The 24460-nt window shown below is 39.6% G+C and overlaps 2 protein-coding genes across 7 annotated transcripts in view; both read left to right on the forward strand.

Annotated features, from left to right (window-relative positions):
- Bclaf1 (BCL2-associated transcription factor 1) overlaps positions 1 to 11562 on the forward strand; it is a 32133-nt gene extending 20571 nt beyond the window's left edge. For 2 of the 5 annotated variants that reach the window (NM_001025392.1, NM_153787.2), the window contains exons 9-13: positions 1004 to 1179; positions 2310 to 2490; positions 3417 to 3563; positions 8627 to 8839; positions 8970 to 11419. In NM_001025392.1, the coding sequence (NP_001020563.1) occupies positions 1004 to 1179; positions 2310 to 2490; positions 3417 to 3563; positions 8627 to 8839; positions 8970 to 8975 (723 nt within the window). In that variant the 3' untranslated portion in view covers positions 8976 to 11419. Of the gene's footprint in view, positions 1 to 1003; positions 1180 to 1313; positions 2491 to 3416; positions 3564 to 8626; positions 8840 to 8969 lie in introns of those variants that run through there. The other 3 variants (XM_006512865.4, NM_001025393.1, XM_011243207.3) reach the window with 3 other exon arrangements.
- Positions 11563 to 13570: 2008 nt separating this feature from the next.
- Positions 13571 to 24460, forward strand: part of Mtfr2 (mitochondrial fission regulator 2) — a 17017-nt gene continuing 6127 nt past the window's right edge. The window contains exons 1-5 of one of the 2 annotated variants that reach the window (XM_006512858.4): positions 13571 to 17073; positions 17253 to 17353; positions 21742 to 21846; positions 22285 to 22397; positions 22948 to 23183. In XM_006512858.4, the coding sequence (XP_006512921.1) occupies positions 17291 to 17353; positions 21742 to 21846; positions 22285 to 22397; positions 22948 to 23183 (517 nt within the window). In that variant the 5' untranslated portion in view covers positions 13571 to 17073; positions 17253 to 17290. The remainder of the gene's footprint in view (positions 17074 to 17252; positions 17354 to 21741; positions 21847 to 22284; positions 22398 to 22947; positions 23184 to 24460) is intronic. The other variant, NM_027930.3, reaches the window with a different exon arrangement.

The following is a 24460-nucleotide window of genomic DNA, read 5'->3' on the forward strand; positions in this document are numbered from 1 at the left end:
TAGCAAGATTTACAGTTTCACTTAGATACATTGTTTCTTATGGAGTCAGTAATACCTAGGTGACTAGGAAAGTTTTGCTTATGACTTGTGACTCTAGGGACAAATTCATGAGTAATACTTAACATTGCGAGATACATATGTTTCAGGTTTGTTCATGTTTATGAATATTATTGTTAGACATCCCAGTTCTCATTGTTGAATAGTACCAAGGATGTCCACACTGCATAGCATCTTACTGATGTATAATTTTTCTTCATTCCTAGATGCCTCTTTTCAACTTCTAAATTATATAGTATTTGAAAAAAAGCAATGGAACAAGGAGGAGGTGAACTGTGACCCAGTTAAACTAATGTCTGTTGCAATACCTGAATTGAGAAAGGGCAATATATAGCCCAAAATACTGAGTACAGGATTGCGAATATCTTTTGACTTTGTTTGACCTTTGTTCAACCTCAGTTTCATTAATCTTATTCCACTTGCATGTCATGAAAATAAGAGTCCCTAATTTTGAAGTATCTTCTATTGCGTTTATCAGTTTATCTGGGAAGAGCTTGATGTTAATGAGGCATAGCTAATGAGACTCACAACTCCAGGGTCTCGATAATAGGCTGAAAACCATATTGCATCTATAGATTATAACTTTTAACACTGTCCAACTATTTCATAACAGCTATTTGGAAGAATGAGGGCTAATAATGATTCACTGAATAGACAGATGTATCACTTTGCTGAATGAAAGCTTATTATGGATTGCTTTGAATAAATACCATAAAACTAAAGAATTTAATGTCTTGAAGTTTTAGTATATGTACATAAATGCTCATTAAAATGTCATTTTCAAAAGAAATTCGAGGTTGATGGTAGTATGTGATGCAGTAGTTTTTGATACTAAATATAATATACTAAAATAGCAGTTTAGGATCTGTTGTGCTATAACTACAAGATTGTATACATTCTGTTTCTTTCCTGAAGTCTGTATTTTATACGTATGTGTTTTCTGCAGGGAGATAAAAAGTTAAGGTGTGATTCGGCTGACCTTCGGCACGACATTGACCGTCGCCGTAAAGAGAGAAGTAAAGAGCGGGGAGATTCCAAGGGCTCCAGGGAGTCCAGTGGGTCCAGAAAGCAAGAAAAAACACCAAAGGATTACAAGGAGTATAAACCTTACAAAGATGACAGGTGATTGTTCAAATTGTCCTGACTTAGGCTTTAGCTTCTAATTAGCCTTTAATAATTGTCAGCTTAATTGCTTTCAATTTTGACTATGTAATCAAATGTTTAAATTTAAACAATTAAAATTATTTGTTTTACAGCAAAAATGTATTTGTCTTTTACACGGCTTATGGTGGATGAGGACAAAAACTTTGGAATAGCAAGCTAACACTGAAAAAAAAATGACAAATTAATGTGTCCTATTATCCAGGCTACATCAGGAGGTTGGACTTCAATGCAGTGCATTTCTAGAAACAGTTTGTGTAAGAACTTTGGTTCGTTATGCTTGATTCCGCACTTTTTCAACTCATAACACCCAGAGTACAAGACTGTTAACGTGTTCTCTAGTGGTTTAACATGGGAGAGATGGGGGGGAGGAAAAACCAGGAAGCAGGATTATTGTGCACTAGTCTTGAAAATTATATTTCCCTGGATACTGTTAGCAGTGGTAAGAGTTACTGCAGGTATGACCTTTTTGGGTGCTGCATTAGAATCATGTAAATTTATCTTTAGAGGGTCAAATAAGTAGGAATAAAATGTATTATAGAGAAGTTTTTTTCTTGATGTTCATTAGGTAAATGGTGGATTATACTTGTGCTTTTAAATTTATGACTGTTATTTGTAATGTTACATGCTTTTATTTCTATCATGCTGTTGTGGCCTAAACCACAGACTGTTCTCATTCAGGATGTGTGTAAACTGCAGTCTTTGTAAAACTTGGACTCAAGAACATTTGGACTGGGCTGTAGCTTAGTTGTAGCATACTCACCTAGCTTGTGTTCAGTCCCCAGCACCGCAACAAAACCCAAACCCACTCTTTTCCTTTCCTTTTATTAAAATGACACAAGACTACAAGTTAAAGTAATGAAGAGCTGAACATCATTGAAGTTTGCAAAGTACCAGTTTCTAGCTGGTAGGCTGTAGTATGTTAGTTATTTAAAACAATCAATGAAGACAATTGGAGACAGACTGTGTCAGAGTTTATACCCAATTTTACTTATATAATAATTTTAAGTGGGTACTTTTTTTTTTAACTTAAAAACATTCCTCATAAGATTTTATCTTTAAAAAACTAGCACGTTTCTTTTATCTTTCAGCAAACATAAAGGTAGAGAGCGGGACCATTCCCGGTCATCGTCCTCGTCAGCATCGCCGTCCTCGCCCAGTTCTCGAGAAGAAAAAGAGAGTAAGAAAGAGAGAGAAGAAGAATTTAAAACTCACCACGAGATGAAAGACTACTCAGGATTTGCAGGAGTTAGCAGACCACGAGGAACCTTTGTAAGTAATAGCTCTCTTTGATCATTTGGGAGCCTTTGTCTTGGAGAACTGTGCAAAGAGGAAACCAGATATACCTTATAGATTGTTACCTTTCCTAAAGCCAGAGTCAAGTCAGTCTTGAGTAATAAAATGGTATTTGTAATGTTATCTTGCCAATTAAATGAAATCCATTTAGTTTGAGACTTTGAAGCCTCTGTATAAACTAGATACTTGTTTTTTTAATTTCAGATCAATGTTTCAAGAGTAAAAGTTCACTCATTAACTCACTAATTTTGGAAAACCTGTTTTAAAAATATTAAAATGGATTTATATCTCTGTATTATTGCTGTTTTTGTTTTCTGTTCACCTCCTTGCTTAAATGTGTACCAGTCACACAACTTTCCCTAAGTCTACGTAGAATCTATTATGCTTTTATAAAGTTATTGTAACTGCTATAGGCTTAAATGGAGTGCATTTTCTCAGATCCATAGTTTAACCTTTAGCTATATCTAGTTGGATATTACTGTAGTCACTAGGTTATTTGGAGGAACAGAAGGACTTTTCTTTCAGGGTAATACTTTGTTGGTATAATTCACAGGAACTATATAGCTTTTGGTTAGTGAGTAGAGGGACCTGCCTATATTACTGTTTAAAAATACTAGTTTCAAGTCATGAAAGTACATACTCTAATACTTCAGAATATCACTTATCTTCATCTACTCAACTTCCTTGTATAAAATGACTACCTGATCCATCCTCAGTGGCTGTGAAGACAGACAGACAGACAGACAGACAGACAGACAGACACACACACACACACACACACACACACACACACACACACACACCACATACACTTTGCTTTTGTTACTGCAGTAAAATCTAGAATTTGCATGTAACTAAATACCTTTGATTGCATTACTAAAAACTGTGTTAATGTTAATCAGTTTCGAATTAGAGGCAGAGGAAGAGCCAGAGGAGTTTTTGCTGGGACAAATACTGGTCCAAACAACTCAAATACCACTTTTCAAAAGAGACCGAAGGAAGAGGAATGGGATCCAGAATATACCCCAAAGAGCAAGAAGTACTTCTTGGTGGGTGTTAGAAATCTGTTTCATTTGATTTGTGTTGATTTCCAAACATCCTAGGGGAATACATTTCATTCAGAACAGATGGTCACCACTATGAGATTTTCATTGTAACTTGGGCGAACATTTTTTTTTTACTATCATTACTTAAATTGTTTGAAACTTTAAATTCAGTTATGGGTCCCTCTGGTTCTGATTTCATGCTTGACTTATCACACAGTGGGCTGCTTAAGGTAAATGAAAACTGCCTGATTTGATTGCCACATTCAGATAGAACAAAACCATACTATAGTTGAGTTTAACATCTTTCATATCTGTCTAGAAAACACTTCTAAGTGTAGAAACCTCTTAATTAAATTGTACTTTATTTCCTAGCTATTTAAAGACAAGGAAAGTAATGTTCTTCATGGTTCTTGTAATGAAGGATCTTGAGTTTTTCAAAATTCATTGGAATAATAGGAAAACTAGGTATTGAAAAAGCAATTGCTAGATATGTTGCTTTTGGTCCTTGGTTATAATGGATATGCTTTTCCTGTTCAAATTGTTAAGGGTTAAAATGGGAGGTTGTGGGTCTTGAAGGCTCTCTGGATAGGATGGTAATTTTGTTTAGTTGGGCCTGGGAAATGGATTGTATGTTTTGTATTATAGGGGCAGATTATTAAGTTACTCAAATGTACCTGAATATCAATTTTTAATCATAGCTTTTCAGGGAAGTCATGCTTATGAGGCTACTTTTGAAAATAGCAAGCAAGGCAGGTAAATAGTAGTAGTAGAGGGTGATCAAACTGAGTGTCCATAGCAGGTTTGCTTAACAAGAGGATAAAGCTGTATTCTGAAGTGAGTCTGCTTGGAAAGGATCAGCACACTTCTTCAAAAATGGATCTTCTCCCTTTCTAGGGTGGGTCTGAAGTGATTAGGAGAGAGCAAGAATGGATCCTGTGGATCCAGTGGGTAGTTGTTAATGCAGATTTAGACACTGAGATCCAGCAGCTGTCATGTTGTGTTACCATTAAAGGTGTGATGAGAGTATGGAGAAGACATGATGCTAAAAGGCTCCCATTTCAGATATGGGATGAGGGGAGGTAAAAATGCCAGACAAATAATAGTGCAAGTGTGAAGTTAGAAAGTTAAGAGAGAATAAGAAGCAGCTAGTAAATTTTAACTATTAGGTTTTTTTTTTCTTCAAGATAGGGTCTCACTAGACTAGGCTGGCATAGGACTCACAGAGATGGCTGCTTCTGCTTTTGATTGCTGGTATTAAAGGAGGAAACCTGTGGTGTATTTTAACAATTTCAAAAACTAGTGTAGTTTTGAGAGGAGGTCTCAAACCTATTTAGTATATCCTGAATGGATGTTGACCTTGAACTGGATTCTCCTATCTGCTCCCTAAATTCTGGCATTATAGGCATGTGCCACTGTATGCAATTGAGATATAATTTACACCAGATTTTCTCTTAGTTGTCAGGATCTGTTTTCATGGATCTTTAAATATTAAATTGGGACATAAACATCTTAAATTAATTTTATTAATGTGTTATTTTAAAAACTTAGTTATTTGCTGGGTGTTGTAGTGTATACACTTTTAATCCTTTCACTCTTGAGAGGCAGAGGTAGGTAGATCTCTTGAGTTTGAGGCTAAACTGGTCTACAGAGCCAGTTCAGAACTACATAGAGAAACCCTGTCTCCTCCCTCCCTCCCCTCTCTCCGCAAAAGAATTTAGTTATGTAACAAGTAATGATAATAATTTGTGGTTATTGTATGCCTTCATTTTCTTTTCTTGGTTTGAAACAAGATATCTGTATTTAGCCCTGACTGTCCTGGAACTTGTTCTGTAGACCAGGCTGGCCTCAAACTCAAGAGATCTGCCTGCCTCTGCCTCCCACTGCCTCCCAGAATGATGGGATTAAAGCTGTGCACCACTGCCTGGCTGTGGTTTGTAATGTTAAGTTTTTGGTCTGTATAATATGTTTACAGTTAACATAGACGAGTGGCTAAGTTATTTTTGTCCTCAAGAGCAGTTGAAGTGACACCTGGAATCACAGGAATATGGCAGATTTTATATACAGACTGACTTTAGACAGAATTGAGACTAGAGCCAAAATATCAATTCAGAAATGAGCTTTAAATTTAGATTTTCCTTTGGGTTTTTGAACTATAATATACCAGTATTAGATTTTGTTTTTGTTTTTGTTTTTGTTTTTTGAGACAGGGTTTCTCTGTATAGCCCTGGCTGTCCTGGAACTCACTTTGTAGACCAGCCTGGCCTCGAACTCAGAAATCTGCCTGCTTCTTCATCCTGAGGACTGGGATTAAAGTCGTGCACCACCACACCTGGCTCAGTATTAGAAATTTTAACCCAGTAGAGTTTAACGTTTGGTAACACTTAAGCTGGACATATTAATATCTGAAATCCCAGCATTCAGGCAGGAGGGTAGACCTAAGTTTGGGGTCTAACATGTGTTACACAATGACCCACTCTCAGACATGAAATAAGATAGTTTTTTTTAAATTTCCCTTTTGAGTTGAGGCCATTCTATTTTCACAGATGACCAGTAATTCAGTTACTGAGTAGTTTGACTGTTGAGCTAGTAAGAGTGGGATTCATATTTAATGCCATGCACTGCAGTCCAATCCGAATTTCTCATTTGTCATCTTCATCTTACCCTGATTAAATAATTACGAGTGTTTGTTACGTTCTTCAGTTTGTCATAAACCTTGGCTTTGTAGAAGGGAGGGTGTGATAATCAATAGGAAGGGTTCTAGGGAGATCCCAGTGTCAGGTAGATCCTGAGAGACCAATAGGAGGAGTTGGAACAAGTGAGAAATACGGAGTTGGCAAGTTGTCAGGACAAGGAAGGCAGTGGAAACACGTAGGGACTGATGACGACTCAAAATTTAGTTTTTAAAACTCTATACTTCGTTAATTAATTAATTAATTAATTGGAAGAGATTGAGACAGGATCTTAACTCTATAGACCAGGCTAACTTTGAAATGCAGATTCCTGTTGGCTGAATGTTGGCATTATAGGTTTGCATTCCTAGAAAAACTTGATTTAATTGTGTTAAGTGGAGAGAGATGGATGCTGGAGATCTTGAGTCCATTATAGATTTCTTTTTAAAAAGAAAAAAAGCCATTCTGACTGTTAGGTAAATATTTAACTGTCATCTGTGAAAAATTAATTCTGAAAACTAGGAGACTCAAATTTTGAATGTAAGAATTTGAAAATTAAGACTGTTTCCAGTGGCTGAGGGCACCTCAGTGGTTAGAACATTGGAATTTCTAAGAACCCCATACAAATGCTGGGTTTGTGGTCTGAGGGCCTATCTGTCTCCAGCGTCTCCAGTCACACCTTCCACAGGCATGTACATACCCCTGTATCGGCACCCGTACATATGCTCACACATGGAAATGGGAAAGAAGAAAAGTAGCATTTTTAGTATCCACCCACCGTTTCACATAGTTGCTGTTGGAATGAATGTACTCTGAAAGAAACAGCTTAGTCTCCTGGGGTTCTAGTTTCTTTTGTTTGTTTGTTTGTTTGTTATTCGAGACAGGGTTTCTCTGTAGCCCTGGCTGTCCTGGAACTCACTCTATAGACCTCCAGCTCCGAAATTCGCCTGCCTCTGCCTCCCAAGTGCTGGGATTAAAGGCCTGTGCCACCACCGCCCAGCTCTAGTTTCTTTTTACTTAAAATTTCAAATGAGTTTATATCTAAAAGTAATGACTAATCTGACTGGCAACCAGCCTTTTCCATTTCTATTCTAAGTTGCCTGATCTGGGAACTCATTTACTGCCATCGGGATTTGTGGGAAATAGATAGTGGTCAGTAAAGAGTTTCCGGGTTTTTTGTCTGTTTTCTCTGTTTTATAGGATAAGAAGAGATAGTCATAGTATACCTGCTTCTAAAGATTGGATGAGTGATTACAAGTATTCAGAGCAGCGTGTCACTGTACTTAGTAAGCACTGTAGACAAACCTAGTAAGCACTCTAGACTTAGTAAGTAAGGACTATAGACAAACGTTGAATCCTTGCTTGGTAGACCCTGGACCAAGTGCATTTTAGTGAATCTTTACTGTTCCTTCTAGGCTGTCTCTCTGGTTTCTGTTGAAGGTGTAATGGCAGGTCCTTTTTTCAGAACTTGTTTCCTTCTTGCTACACATTCAAAGATCATTAAAAGCAACATCAAACAAGGCTCTAAAAATGAGTGTTAGTGGCATAAGGGAGCATGAAACAATGTAACTGAGGAGATACCATTTGGAGTGGCTCTCTTGGGAAGTCTGTACTTTCTGTATAGTCTCAGAAGTCATTCTTTATGGAGTCATGCACAACCCCACCTACAGTCTTCATTGTTTGGTAAAAGTGTCAAAAGATACAAGATATTAACAGCTTGTATTAAAACTGTTCTTTCAAACAGCTTAATATCTGCACGTATAATTCTAATTTTTAAGTTATATAAGAAGTTAATCTATACAAATGCTGCTTATGCACAAAGGCATACTCTGTTTTGAAAACAGTCTTTGTGACACATTTTAAAAGATTTTAGTGAGTTGGGTAGTTGCTCAATTCAAGTACTTAAAAGCCCATGCAACATGACTTCTGTCTTGTGTTTGCTTCCTTGTAAAGGGCCATTGTTTGTTTCACTTTGTCTCATAGTGGGCAGATGTAGTCAGTTAATGTGATAGGACCTTTAGCCTTTTCTACTGGGTTTTGGAATGGGAATACTTTACATACTTTTCAGCTATGAAGATTGTTTTACTTAATAGAATAGTCTATAAGTTGGGGAGTAACTGTTTACATATATTTATTAAAAAATGCAGTTTGGGATGTACTAGCCTCACTGTAAAAGAAAACAGCCGAGATAAGTTGCCTCAAGCCTGTGCTGTTATGATTTACCATGGAAACGCCTCGCCTGTGGATTGATATAGATTCATAGCTAGATGTAAATCTCAGTGCAGGCTTTTACATCTCTTAGGCTTGACATAATTTGCATGACAGCTGTATGTTAGAGAATTGGTATCTTTACAAGAAAGCTGTTTTATTGATGTTTCTTTTTAAACCTTTTTATAGCACGATGACAGAGATGATGGTGTGGATTACTGGGCCAAAAGAGGAAGAGGTCGTGGTACTTTTCAACGTGGCAGAGGGCGCTTTAATTTCAAAAAATCAGGTAGCAGTCCAAAATGGACTCATGACAAATACCAAGGAGATGGGATTGTTGAAGATGACGAAGAGACCATGGAAAATAATGAAGAGAAGAAGGACAGACGCAAAGAAGAAAAGGTAAGACATTTTCTGAGTTTTCAGTTTATTTAGTATGAACTTTGAGGGCAATTAAGTTGATAACTTTTAGAAATATTAATATTCACTACCCACAGATTTACTGACCTTTAATTTCCTTTTCCTTTTTTAGGAATAGTCTCAAGATTGCAACAGGGAGCAGAACTTGACACTTACATTTTTTTAAACCTGATTTTTGTTTTCAAATAAGAATGTAAGCATTTTACTTAAACTGTACTGTTTGCAAGTAGTTTATAGAAATTTTGTTTTAAGTCTTCAAATACCTTGAAAAAAAATAGACTGTATGTTGAAAATTGTATTGAAATAAAGTAGAAAATGTTCGGTATCATATTTGTAACTATCAACTTTTAAAAACATTTGACTGTTTTTGTTACATGCATTGTATTTCTGCTTTGTCTATAAGAAGTGGTCAAGTCCAACTCTGTGACAACTCTTAACTTGCCTCCCTGTTAATAAGTCTTTGATTCTGAAGTGAACGTTAGCTTTTCTCAAACCCACACAAATCCTTGAACAGGAATTGTTTATAGTGACCACACTAATTATTTTAACTGTACACATCAGTTTAACATCTTTTAAAATTTGAACACTACGTAGTAGGGTGACTAATTTTTGAAGAATATCACAAAGTTGCTATTATGGTAAACTAGTTTCACACTTCAGCAAACATAAGGAGGACAGCTTTGTTAATAGCTAAAAAGTACAAATTAAAAGATTTGAGAAAGTGGTATTTTTTTCTGAAAGCAAACAATGGCTTGTAAAGTCATTTGAAGAGACTTTCCAATATGAATTCAAAATTCCACTCTTATCTGATAGTTTGAGTCATGGTCTTAGATACCAGCTACCTACGAGAGAGAGAGAAATTGGTTTGTAATATCAGTGTAAGTAAAATCCTGATTCCATAAACCTGGTTGTATTTAAAACAAAAAACAAAACTACAATGAAACTTGGGAGTCCTTTTCATGTAGAGGAAGGTTATCCTGTAGCATAATGTATGCACACGGTCATCTAGTACCTGATTGGATAGCTTACATATTTATTGGATGCTTTGAACAGCTGTATATTAGTCCATAACATAACTACAAGATTAGATAGAGGCAACATACTGTTAAGTCATATTTAAGTAATTAGTTTTCTCTTAATGTTGCCAATAGAAGGCTTGAGCAGGAAGCTTGTAGCACTGATCTAATTGTGTGTACAACCATCAACTTAAATTTATAAAATGGCCTTTTTCTTGGCGTCTATTCTTTAGGTAAATATGTTTCTTTTTCTTTTTCTTTTTTTTTTTTTTTGCTATTTGTTTAATAGCTTTTAAAGGAATAAAGCAAACCAGTGCTAAGAATTTTTTTTTTAAAGCTAGCTACATTGCAGCAGAGTTGTTGTGTATGTGTGCATTTAAAGAAGATAATGCTTATTCTGTTAATGCACACTTTTAAGTTTTGATGATTTTTTACAGTGTTTTAGACCTTGAATAGCTAGTGGCTTTTGCTAAAAACTTTTGGCAACAAAATTAAACTAAAACCAAAGTCAACATGTGAAGTGTTTATCATAAGATCCTCAGGAGTCAGTATTGCATGATGCTCCCCTTAATTGTCACACTGAAATTATGTAGTAAATCAGAAAATACCTGAAAAGCAACTTTATTGCTTCAATCTGGATATAAGTAGTTATTTATAAATAGTTAAGATTAATTTAAATGTAAAAACGTGCTTAATTCCCTAATAATTTTCATACCATTCCTATTTTATATGAATATCCACCTTCATTTCAACAGTTCCTTGGTTACACACTCAATCTTTACGTTTGTACTGCTTACCTTTACTTTCTCCACAACAGAGACAAGCAGATTGGTTGAACCTTATTTAATGAGGAGTAACAGGCTGTTTTTAAGTGTTTGCCTGTGGCTACTTCCGTTCTATAGCTCAAGAATATGCCATTACATCATAGTCAAGGGGTTGCTATGAGAACTGTAGTAGAGAATACCACTGTGAGTCTTCTCCTTTTCAGAGCCAAACACAAAGCAGCCTGCGTGCATTCTTTGAGGTGAGCATTTAATCACACACTTGATGACATTACAAAGCTAAACCATGCCTCTTGGTAAAGCTGCTTGATTACAAGTGCCAGGAAAACGACTGTTATCCACTGCGTACTACATGTTACATGCTGCATACTGTATGTTACACACTGCATACTATGTGTTATACACTGCATACACATACTTCCTTTACCCAGAGAAAAGAAATAAAATTGAACCAAAGGATTTTCCCAGAAAAAAACAAGAAAGCAGTTTTAGAAGGCCATGACTCAATTCTTAGGTTTGTATGCTTAAACATCTTAGGAATTTTAATATAAAAAGAAAAGGCTTTCCCATTTGCACTCTATTTCAAAGAATTGTTATTGTTCCCTTTCGTTAAAATCAGTGTTGGGAATTAAATTATAATTTGAGGGGAAAATATCCAATGGGAATGAATGTAGATGGCTAAAGGACTCTTCCTCAGTGTGGTGTATATTTCAACAGGGACCCTTGTAAATTGTCATATGCCAATAAAATGTCCTAAGTGGTAATAGCTGGTCTCTGTTTGCCTGACGTTGAGGCTATCGCTGCTTGAACTCTACCCAGCTGACTTCCATGCCTGTTTCTAGAATTTGGAATACCAACTTGTATACATTTGATATGTGGTTTGATAAATGTTTTTGATTCTTTAAAACTGTCTTAATTGCTTTCTTGTCTTCTCCTTGGGAAGATGAGAATGCATACAGTTTTTAGTGAGCCATTCTATAAAGCACAGCAATTCCAGATCCTTGAAAAGAATAGGCACCAAACTTTAATCCTAGCACATGGGGATGCCAGGTTGTGGTCAGTTGGCGCTGCATCTCTCATTTGTAAGCTATGGATTGACTCCTTTTTGATTGGAGAGTCTCATTAGGCCCAGGCGGGCCTTAAACTCAACTGGATGGCCAAGGTGACTTTGATCTTTCTGCTTCCACCTGTGTGTTGAGATTGCAGTGGTGGCCCACTATATTTTGTGCTTAGAATTGAACCTGGGCCTCTGTGCTTGCTGGGCAGTCACTCTGCTGAGTCCTATCCCTAGCTTACTGCCCTCCAAAAAGTACAGCTAATCAGTAACTGGAGAGTTAGTTTTTGTTCTCTTTAACAGCCAGTATAATTGAAACACTTCTCAAAAATTATTGGAAATACAAAAGAAAATGTGTGTGTGTGGCATGGCTTCTGCCCACAAAGGCCAGCCAGTAGAGTGAAGTTGCATTGGATTCCCTCTAGTTACAGTTGTGCACCACCTTATGTGTGTCCTGGGAACTGAACTTTGTCTTCTGAAAGAAATGCACGTCCCTTTTAACTCGTGAGCCATTTCCCTATTCTGAAAAATTAGTCACTTCTCCCAATGTTTTGATAGTATGTTATTTATGTGTATAGTTGTGTGTGGTGTGCAAGTGTGGAGGGAGATCCAAGTACGACTTTTGGAGGGAGTAGTTTTGTCCTACCCTGTTGGTCTCAGGTTAAGTTTGACAGAAATCACCTTTCCCCACTTGCCTCCGTGTTGGCCCAGGAATTGACAACTTTTAATAACTTATAGCCTCAAATTTTGAAGCAGGTCTTGCTATGTAGCTCAAGCTGGCTTGGGATTTCTGGATGCATTTTTGGAGTCTAGATGATTAGAAGTCTTAACAGTATCATGGCAGAGAAGCTTGACAGCAGGGAGGCATGGCAACCACTAGATTGCTGAGTGAGAGCGTACAATTTGAGCTACACACAGTAAACAGTGAGCAGAGGTCGAGGCTTTTACATCTCAAAGCTGGCCCCTGGTGACATGCTTCCTCCATCAAGCCACAACTCTTAAGCCTTCCCAGACAGCCAGTTGGAGCCAAGTACTCAAATGCCCGAGACTTGGCACACTTCTCATTAAGACCACCACAGAATACAAGGGTGCTTTATTTTAGTAATATGCTGTATTTGAATGTAATGCTTTTACTTGACATGAGTTGATTTTGATACAGTTCAATTACTACATTGTCTGGCCTGGTTCACAATGTCTATTCCTTTGAGTAACTGTCTGCAGGAAGGTGATGTGTTATAACTTGTGTTGCTCCTGTTCTCACTACAGGAAGAGCATGGCTCCACTGTGTTTGTCATGTAAGTCAGAGGTATGCTTCCCGTGAGCTTCAAACATGGAGGGAACTGCATTTTTAGTGAAAGGAAGCCTGGATTTGAAGATAGAAATGTGGCAGCTGCTATTGCAGATTTGCTTCATGAGTCTTCAAAGAAATTCCGAAATCCCGAAGAAGAGTGAGCCTTGATTATCTCTGAGAAAGCCATCTCCAAAGAGGATGAAGTATTGGGTTTTCTGTGCCCAGGCTTTGAAGGCACGTTATCCTCATTCTGCCCCTTCTTTCACTGTGTCTGTGCATGTTGATTTTCAAGGCTATGATGGAACTTTGGTGTACCCCAGTGGGCCGGAGAGAAACCGCAGGCTAACAGCTTAATGCTCTTGCATTGGACTGGGGTTTGGTTCTTACTGCCCATGTGGTGGCTCATGGTTATGTATTCATAATCCTATAGCCATTGTAATTTTATTTCTGAGGGATCTGATCTCATCATCTGACGTGGGCTGCTGCAGGCAGTTGGTACAGTACACATAAAATATTAAAAAATGTTACAGGAGCTTGGACAATTATACCAGTTGGCTGTTCCAGTGAAGACAATCTTTCCTCTCCCCAGCAGCTCTTCAGTTGTCTTTGTGTGAATCCTCAAGTTTCTTTCTCACTGACAATACTGTTAGGCCCAGCTTTGCCCAGTTCATTAGGTAGGATCACTGCTCTTCAGGCAGTGGGACTTGGGAGAATTGGGCCTATAAATGAGACCGACTAAAGTCTCATGTGATAGCCAACTTTATTAAAAGCCCCAGACAATTTCCTATGAGGGTTAAGAGAAGTCACATGAGTAAAGTTCTTAAAGAGTTATGTTGTATACAACCGCAAGGAGTTTCACATGGCCAAAACATTGTCAACAAATGCACCAACATTTAGTTGAATAACAGCAGCAAGCAATAATGTGTAATCTGAAGTAAACTCACACCTATTTGCTACACCTGGGAGGAGGATGAAACCACATTGTAAAAACAATTCTGTGCAAGTCAAAGACTTGCTTTCTTGTGAATAGCCCCAGGAGCACTCCGCATTCTCACCGACTTCACTCCTTGACTGTTAGGACAGGTAAGTAATCACAGCTGCTAACAGTTGAGTAAAAATAGACAATATAGTGAGGTGTGTACATACACTATGGAACAGATTCATGTAACCCAAACCGGCCCCCAGGTGACCCAAAGAAAAACCTTCATCTCTTATCTCCTGCCTTTCAGATGCTGGGATTATAGGCCTGTGTTTTAAGAAGAGTGAGGGCTGGAGAGAACTCAGCACTAAATAACAGTTGCTCTTGCAGAGGCCCTTAATTCTGATTCCCAGCACTCACATGGTAGCTTCATAACAATAAACTAAATTCTAAGGTATCCAATAGTCATACACATGGTACATATTCATACATAGACAAAACATTGGTACAATGTCAAGTCTAGAGAAATTTAAAGTAACATGGCTTACTTTATGTGCATTGGTGTGTGTGTGAGAGAGAAAGATCGATCTATTGGAACTGGAAATACAGATAACGAACTGCCAAGTGTTGCTGGCAATTAAATCCAAGTCCTCTGGAAGAGCAGTCGTGTTCTTGGCCACTAAGCCATTTTCCCAGCCACCAGAGATGGTTTATGCCCTTCATGGCCATGTGTACGATGTCTCTGCAGAGGTGAGAAGAGTGGATTAGATCCTTGTAGATAGAGTTGGCTGTGAGCCACTGTATATGAGCTGGAAATTCAATCCAGGTCATCTGGAAGAACAGCCAGTGTGATTTTCTTACTGCTGAGCCACCTTTCTAACCCAGATAGCTTTGACTTATTAGAGGACTTGGCAGACCACAGAGCCCTTACTCCCAAGGATCCACTAGCCAGCTCAAATGGCTCAGACACATATAACCTACCTGTATTCTCTGGCACAGCTCCCAATTCTGGTTGCTCAATGGCTGCTTTCTTTGGAACACTCTGCATGGCAGGATAGAGGTGATCAGAAGGAAGAAGTAGAAAAAAAATAGATGGAAGGTGCAATTCAGGAACAGATGGAGAAGGGATAAATACTAAATATTTGAAAAAGCTGTAAGGAATAATTTTATATTTACTAAGTTTGCATATGATATAGTAAGTATGTGCATGCATACCTATATAGTTTAAATGAAATTATGCCACTTGGAGCGATAATGCTCTGCATTAGAGCCATAGTGGGGGAAAAAAAAATCCAGTACTGGATATGAGAAACTTAAGTTGTTGGTCATTTGAATCTAAGAGACTCCAAAAACAGTTTATGCTATTGCTGGCACCCGCGGTGGCTTCTCAGAAGACATCACACACACACTTAGGACAGACTTGGAGGAACTGTGTTGATCTGATCCTTAAATGAGGGAAAGGCAGCATTTCAAAGCCAACTTTCTTTAATTTCCGATCATGTCCCAAAACATTAATAACAAACCAAAACAACCAAAAACCAAAAAACACATTTCTCCAGAGAGTTTATACAGTCTTGGTTGTTTCTTTTCAGAAATGCTGTATTATTTTTTATTTTTTATTTTTGGTTTTTTTGAGACAGGGTTTCTCTGTGTGGCCCTGGCTGTCCTGGAACTCACTCTGTTAACCAGGCTGGCCTCGAACCCAGAAATCCACCTGCCTCTGCCTCCCAAGTACTGGGATTAAAGGCGTGCACCACCATGCCCAGCCTTATTATTTTTTAAGAATATACATATATTCATATATATATGTTATATATATACATATATTTATATATATGTAATTTGTTTTTGTTTTTTGTTTTGTTTGGTTTTTTGAGACAGGGTTTCTCTGTATAGCCCTGGCTGTCCTGGAACTCACTTTGTAGACTAGGCTGGCCTCGAACTCAGAAATCCGCCTGTCTCTGCCTCCGAGTGCTGGGATTAAAGGCATGCGCCAACCACTCCCAGCAATTGTTAAGATTATTAAAACATTCCTAAGAAAGGAAAAGAAAATGTAAGAATTTCAAAACTTAATGCTCATGTCCTCATGACATGCCAAATCTTTAGTTATTTAACTGAGGTTTTGTAATTAAATACATTACTACAATTAAATATCAATTTGTGAATTGGGTTGTGGTGAGTATAGCTATGACCAGTGTATATAACTCTGCTTTCCATAATCTCTTACTGTCAATACAAAACAAGGGTTTTTTGGTTTTGTTTTGGTTTTGATTAATTAAAGCTTTTTTGCTTTTCATTAGCTTTCAAAAGTTTGAAAGGTAAAGGTGTAAAAAAGCCTTAGGGTCAGCGAGATGGCTCAAGCAGCCTGCTACCAAACCTGAGGTCTCAAGTTCTATCCGTGGATCCTACACAAATTGTCCTTTGGCTTTGAAACAGGTACTTTGGCATGTGCATGTGTAGCGTGCACACACTAAGACATGTAAACAACTAGACTGGACAGTGTGGCTCAACATGAGTAATCCCAGCATTTAGCATAACGGCTAGATATTTTCGCAGAATGACTAAACAATTACAAGTGGGCGGATTCTTTGTTGAATGTTGGGAAGGCTTGACACCTTACTGGCAAAGGACTGAGTGAAGCACAAGTTGCAAAGGCAGAAGACACAATTCCGAATGCTGGGGGCACGGTGCGCATGCGCCTTTCGAATGCGCCTATTGGCTCTTACCCTTCCAATCACCGGCGGCGTCCTCCGGCGGCGTCCAATAGGGATAGACTCCGAACTCCGGCCCGCGAAGCTTGATATTCCAGGCTGGGGTCGAGTCGGAAGCGGCGAGCGATTCCGGGAAGAAGCTACTCTGCGGCTGTAGGTCGCGTCCGGAGAGTTTCCCCGGCCGCCTGGCGCCGTGCAATGCCGCGGGATGGTGAGTGGCACGGGCTCCGTTAGGCCTCGGCTTCCGGTCGGTGGCCGGTGACGGACGGACGGACGGAAGCGCGGGCGGGTGGCGTTCCTCGCGGGGTGAAGAGAGCGGCTGGGCGGTTCTCTCCAGGGGCAGCAGAGCTCCAGGGATGGTGATCTTGGCTGTCGCACATTTGCTTGTCAATCCCTTTACACACACACACACACACACACACACACACACACACACACACACGGTAAGATAGCAATGGAATTTAGTAAAGTGCTCTTTCTTTCCTTTTAAGTCTCTCTTCAAAATAATAGCTCTCCAGGAGCAATCACTTGATGGTGTCATGAAAGGTCTCTGTGGTTTCCTTAGTGCGGTCTATGTAGCAGTTACCTGTCAAGAGTAATAATTGATAACTTCTCTTCTAAGGTACCAACGAACAGCGTTTTCTTGAACTTCCTTCACCAATGTCTTTCATTCTAAATATATTAAGAAACGTGCTGGAATATTTTGGTGTTCCCGTAGACCAGGTAAAAGTCTTTTATTAATTTTGCTAACTTTATTTTTGGGTCTCGTTATTGTCGTTGCTTTGAGACAGGATATGGTGCAGCTTAGGCTAAAAGTCTGGATTTTGCTGCTATTCTTGGGTCGTTTTTGTTCTTTGAGCCAGGCAGGGCACTATGCAGTTCAGGCGTTCCTTGAGCTCCTGATCCCCCCCCCCTACCAATGGGAGGAAGTTAGGACAGAAACTCAAAACAAAGCAGGAACCTGGAGGCAGGAGCTGATGGAGGAATGCTGATAACTGACTTGTTCCACCAGCTTTCTTATAAAAATTAGGGCCACCTGCTCAGGGGTGTTACCACCCACCACCACCTACCAATGGCTGATTACAGATGGACAGTGTGCCATTTTGAACATGTTCTCTGCCCTGATTAGTTTTTATTGTCAACTCGGTATTAGAGTCTTATGGGGAGAGGAACCTCAAGAAATAGCTTAGATTACGTTGGCTTGTGGCCCTGTCTCTAAGTGAGTGTCCTTACTGTTCATAGTTGTGGTAGGGCCCAGCCCTGTGGAGGATACCATTCTTGGGATAATGAGTTCTGAGCTGTATAAGAAAGCTAGTTGAGCCTGAGCCAGGGTTTCTGCTTCTATTCCTGCCTGACTTCCCTCAATGATGATGAATCGTGACTGGCTAGTTTCATTTCAACTTGACACAAACTGTAATGATCTGAGAAGAGGGAACCCTGATTGAGAAATTGCCTTCCAAAAGTCAGGCTATAGGCTAGTCTGTAGAGCATTTTCTTTTTTTTTTTTTTTTTAAAGGGTAGCCAGTCATACTTTTTTTTTTTTTTTTTTTTTTTTTTTAAGATTTATTTATTTTATATGTAAGTACACTGTAGCTGTCTTCAGACACTCCAGAAGAGGGAATCAGATCTCGTTAGGATGGTTGCGAGCCACCATGTGGTTGCTGGGATTTGAACTCCAGACCTTTGGAAGAGCAGTCTGGAAGAGCAGTCGGGTGCTCTTACCCACTGAGCCATCTCACCAGCCCCGAGCATTTTCTTAATTAGTGATTGATGTGGGAGAGCCCAGCCCATTGTGGGTGGTAACACCCCTGAGCAGGTGGCCCTAATTTTTATAAGAAAGCTGGTGGAACAAGTCAGTTATCAGCATTCCTCCATCAGCTCCTGCCTCCAGGTTCCTGCTTTGTTTTGAGTTTCTGTCCTAACTTCCTCCCATGATGACATTTTTTCCTCCCCACGTTGCTTTTGGTCATGATGCTTCTCATAGCAGCAGATAGAAAACAGCAAAGTCACACCATGTGTGTTAGTACAGGCCTCAGTTGTTAGAGAGACTGAGACAGAGGGATCTACATTTCAGGGTCACCTTAGGCTACAGAGTGAGTTGAAGACCTTCTTGGGCAGCTTAGTGAGACTCCATCTCAAAGTCAAAGGGCATGAAGTAGGGCTAGGATATAAGATACGTGGCTCTGTGGTAGAACACTTGCCCAGTATGAGCAAGGCTCCCAAGGTCAATCCCAAATTCCGGAAAGAAAGCCTCTGTGTAAACATTGCAGTCTTTGTTTCGGTGTGAGAAGGATGAGTCTGCAGTAGTGCACCGTTGATAGTGTGGTATTCATAGGGGTCCTTTACTCTCTCAGTCAGAGCCCAAGAAGACACAGAGGATCACCACATAGTTAGGGTTGTTATCCTTGTTCTCATATGGCTCACTATTTGTAAAAGTCTTTTGCATTTGGGAGGCTGAGGCAGGTTGGTCTCTGTGAATTTGAGGCCAGACTGAAAATAAAATTATTTTATTGCTTCTTCATAGCTGTAATTTTACTACTGTTATGAATCTAATGTAAATATCTTATGTGTGACCCCCCCCCCCAAAAAAAAAAAACAATTGACACCCGCTGGTTGAGAACCACTGGTTAGAGTTTCAGAATAGCCAGGGCTACGTAGACCCTATCTCAAAAACACAAACACATGCAAAATAATGAGTGGCTTACAAAATGGTAAATTATCCGTAAAGATGGTGGAATGAATTAGAAAAAGTATCAGGGGTAATGCCAAGATTTTAAACAAAAGTAAGTTGAACTATGATGTTGCCCAGATGAAAAGGCAAGAGCATGATGAGAGGAACTCAGTCAGGCAGAGGGATGGTTGGGACATGTGGTCGAAATGTCCCACAGACAATTGAACATACTGGTCTAGAAGGGCCTAGGATAGAAAAAACATCCCATTAGGGAGTTTGTTGTGTTCTGTTGATGTCTGAAGCCATGGAGTTAGAATAATAATGTGAGGTGCTGTTAGGTAATGCTGAAACATTTTAAATATCATAATAGTGAGACATATGAGAACAAGGGCCAGTAGTTAGAGATTTGCTTATCATTATTAGGCATTTAACAATGTTTGGTGTAACTTGTGAATTTAGAAGGCTGAGGTAGGAGAGTCATTCCTGCACAATTTTGGGATTGACCTGACTGGGTTTCTAGTGAATGGAGAAAGGACAGACATGTGTCAGAATAAGTCAGGATGGGGTGGGCCATGCCCTCTGTTGGAGATGCATTGGCATCTGGGAAATCAAGCACATTCATGATACACAGCCAAATGAGGAATCTGTTTGTTATGTGACTGAACATGGATGTAGGCTTCTCACACGCGGCTGAAGGAGCTTAGGTGATCTTGGAGTGCGCGCTCTCTAGGGAAGCTGTAGTTACCAGAGAGGAGAAGTTGTGATTGATACTGTGTGCATCTGAACTCCAAGCCAGGGAGGGTCTTGCCACTCTCATTGGTCTGAGGCACACTTGCCCCTGACCATGCTCATGTCAACAATACACATTCACTCACAACTTCATCTGCTTGCTACAGAGTTGAGAGTTCAAGGCTAGCCTAGGATATATGACAGGACAAGCCCAATGTCAGCTAACATGCCAACTCAGACAGGGGAAGTTCCACACGGTCCCACCCCTACAGGAAGAGTTATAGGTGGTCAGTATCTGCCGAGAGAGGAATAATCAATTGAGGAATGAACTCCCACATAGCTTATGCCATCCCAAGTGGTCAGCCTTGGACACATAAGCTAAATGGATTCAGTTGGTTAGGTATATATGTGTGGTGTGTATGTGTGTATGTATATGTATGTATACATATATACATTTATACATTTATTAATACTAATTAATGAGATGTTGAAATTATTTAAACCCAATCTGGGGTTTCTACCCTGCCTTTTACTATTTAGTTTTCAGATAAAAGACACACACCTTTATATTTATAATAAGCTTTACAGCATTAGAGCTGGGCAGATATCTCTCTTCTATGCTCTTAGAATCTACTTTTTTCTTATAGATAACTGCAAGTTACTACTTACTATGTTTCATCTGGCCTGCTCTTCACTCCAATTGGCCAGCCCTCAGGGCTAACCTAGGCCATCTCTTCCTCTCTGTCCTCTTCTCTCCCTCCTCCTGTTCTGTTCCACCCTCTCTGGCCTATTTCAATTCTACCCAGCTATAGGGTATAGGCATCTTAATTTACCAATCAGAAATAACTTGGTGGCAAGGCCACTTGGGTCTATGTGCTGACTTTCTTGTCTCAGGGGCAACCAGGTTTTGAGGGCCTGCACTTAGCATTACAATCCACAGCAAAAGACCGAAGTTCGACCAGAGGAATCATGCATTTGGGACAGGGATGCGAGAGAAGTTGGAGCAGGGAGAAGGAAGGAGAGTGCGGTAGAAGCAGTCAGTGGTGCTCATGTAGGATGCTCCCCTCCAAACAAACAACATGCAAGCAGGAATAAAGCCAAACATACTTCAGGAAAGAACCCCCCAACCCCCTCTTTTTGAGTCAGGGTTTCTCTGTGTAGTCCTTATTGTCTTGTAATTCACTCTGTAGACCAGGCTGGCCTTGAACTCAGAGATCCTCTTGTCCCTGCCGCCTCCTAGGTGCTGCTGGGTTTAAAGGTGTGTCTAGAAAGGATTTCTGTGGGTGGAGATAGGGTTGATTGGGACAGTCTGAAGGACCTGTGGTGAGGAAGGGAAATGGTATCAGTAACCTTCTTTTGAAAACTCTGGAAAAGAGATTGAGAGAGGCCATCAGCTGGAAGGAATCCGCTGATCTCTGTCTCCTCAGCTTTGAGACTACACCATGCCAGCGTCTCTACGTGGGGTCTGGATATTCTATTTGGGATCTAATGTGTCTATGGTCAACTTTGACTATTTTTCTAACCTCATACTTTAGTGTTTTTTCAAGATAAATGTCAATAAGGTTTAATTCTTTAAGAATACTTTTAAGTATATGCTGTTAAAGTTTTCTTTGTAGAAATAAAGGTTACTACATCTGTTACATCTTTTTATTTTCTTAGATATATAAGCATACTTAACTGGCATGTATTTTAAACAAAGCTTTATTTATAGGATTTGCTGATTTGTCAAAATAAAAACTGTGGGTCAGCTCGGAGTATTGTTCGTATTATTGGGAGAAGGCTTCCTTTAAAACCTTGCAGAAGACCTCATTTTGAGGTGAGTTAGTCACCATGCCTTATTTAAGCCCTGTGTATAAAGTAATTTAGGTGCTCCCAGGATACAGGATAGAAGGACGAAGGAAGAAATGTGCCTGTAAGCCAAGGTTTACTTCTACACATAAATTATCTCACATTGTTTCTTTAATTGTATTCCAAGTCAGTACAAAGGATGCCTGGAGCTTGTTTTTATCTGACTTTGTGTTTTCCCTGTGTGGCCGTGTGATGGATGAGATTAGCCGTGAGGAGAAGACATGGCTACTCCCTCGGGTGGAAGAAGAACATTGCTCCAGCTTTTTTTTTTTTTTTTTTTTTTTTACATATCTGTTTTTCCCTTTTCTGGTTTAGACCGTTAACTTATTTACTATGATGAAACATGGGTCCTGTGTTTTCCCTGAGTCTCTATGGGGTTCTGACTTTGTTTTTATTTTTGTTGTAGTTGATCCCGCATGTGAACTCTACGGAGTCTGATGATTATGAACTTAGGGTTCCATCTTTTGCTGACGTTTTATGTGTGGCAAATGATGAAGAAGCCAGTTGTCTCAGATTTCGGTAATTCTATCTGTTTGCCTTGGGACATGGGTGTAGCCTAAAACTTGAATTCTTGCAAGTGTTGAAGTTTGTTTCTAATGAGTAGACATTTTTGTTCTGTTTTTGTCATATGCTGTGTCCCGACATTTCTGTAATATGGATGAATGATGGCATCTCATTTTCTAGCCTTTTCTAGTATATATTTTCAAAAGCTGTTTTTGCATTTAAATTTTTGAAAATGGTTTTCTCTTTGTACGTGAGTGTGTTTTATTTTGATCAGGTCATCTCCTTCACCCTCCCACCCAGCTCTTCCTCTGTCCTTTTCACACTTTTCCCAATTTCACATCATCATGTGTGAGTGTGGATGAGTGTGGGTGAGTGTGGAAGTGAATGTATGAGTGTGTGTTGAGTAAGTTTGTGTGCTGAGTTTGTTTGTCCTGGAACTTGCTCTGTTCCAGGCTGGCCTCTAACTCGGCGATCTGCCTGCCTCTGCCTCGAGGACTGCACTGAAATTGTCTTTTACAGTTTGAAAAGTTTCCTTCCTGTGCGTTTTCTTTCCCTTTACTCGCAGACATAGTCTATGGCAAAAGAAGGAAGAAAGAAAAATTGCTCCTTTTTATCCTTCAAAACTAACTTGGGATCCATCATCACCTGGTCTAAGACAGAACAAAACAGAGACAGACGATCTGCCTGTAAATGAAGCTGCAATTAAAAAGATAGCTGCCCTTGAAGATGAGCTGACTTTTCTCCGGTCTCAGATTGCTGCGATTGTGGCAATGCAGGACCTGAGAGAGAGCAGAGAGACTGGTAAGTAGTTATACAGTTTGTTTCTACTGGAGGGATACTGAGCTGACTGGAGTCAGCAGCGTTCTGAGTAAAACATCAGTAACTACATCATAACAGCCTGCTGTGAACCAAGGCTAAAGGAGACCTAGCTGTACTACTGAAGGCCATTTTGTTTGTTAAGAAGTCATGACTTCTGAGCAAGCTTTTTTAATTTTTCAAGGAATTAGAAGCCAGGCACATGGGGGTCATGCCTGTAATTCCAGCGTTTCAGAGGCTGGGGCAGGGAGACTGCCTTGAGTTGTAAGCTACTCTTGGCTGTAGAGTGCGACCATATCTCTAAAATCAAAAATAAGGGCTGGGGATGTAGTTTGGTTGTAGCCTGCTTTGGGGTTTAATCCACACTATGGAATAAAAGGACACAGTTGGGCACACCTTCATTCTAGCACTTGGGAGGTGGACACAGGAAGATTGAAAGTTCAAGGTCATCTGTAGCAACACAAGAGTTTGAGGTTAGCCTGACTTCATGAAAACCTCTCAGAAACACCAAAACAAGACAAAGTAAAAAACTAATACAGAATAACTCAAACTAATGAATGCTTTTTATTAAAATTTTTAATGATTTATTTTTATCTTCTGTATATTGGTGTCTTACCTCCATTACTGTCTTTATGAGGGTGTAAGACTCCCTGAGACTAGAGTTAGACAGTTGGGAGCTACAGTGTCAGTCCTGGAAATTGAGCTCTGCTCTCCTGAAAGAGCAGCTAGTGTTCTTAACCATTGAGACTTCTCTCTAGCCCCATAAATAATTTTTAAAAAGGAAAGAATGCATGGTTTGAAAGACCAGAGTAGGTTTGAGACCATGTATATTTATAGTCTAGTTTTTGTTTTTAATTTTTTTTTAGATTGTATGTATGAATATATGCCTGTAATAAATGTTTGTGCACCATGCATGTACCTGTTGTCCAGGGGAGTCAGGAGAGGGCGTCAGGTCCCCTGGAACTGGACTTAGAGGTGGCTGTGAGCTACCATGTGGGTACTGGGAACTGAACTCTGGTCCTGCAGCAGCAAGTGCTTCAATAGTTGAACCATTTCTCCAGTCCCTGGTCTTAGGTAATTTTTTTAAAAAATGATTTTCTTTTACATGTATGTGTTTCTCTGCATGTATGTGCACCGTGTGCATGCCTGGTGCCTGCAGAGGCTAGAACAGAACATCAGACCCTCAGAGACAGTCGTGAGCTGCCACCTGGGTGCTCTGCAGGAGAAGCCGGGCACCTCTCACCTGTCGAGCCTGCTCTACA

This window comes from Mus musculus, chromosome 10, assembly GCF_000001635.26.
Source record: "Mus musculus strain C57BL/6J chromosome 10, GRCm38.p6 C57BL/6J".
Lineage (NCBI taxonomy): Eukaryota > Metazoa > Chordata > Mammalia > Rodentia > Muridae > Mus > Mus musculus.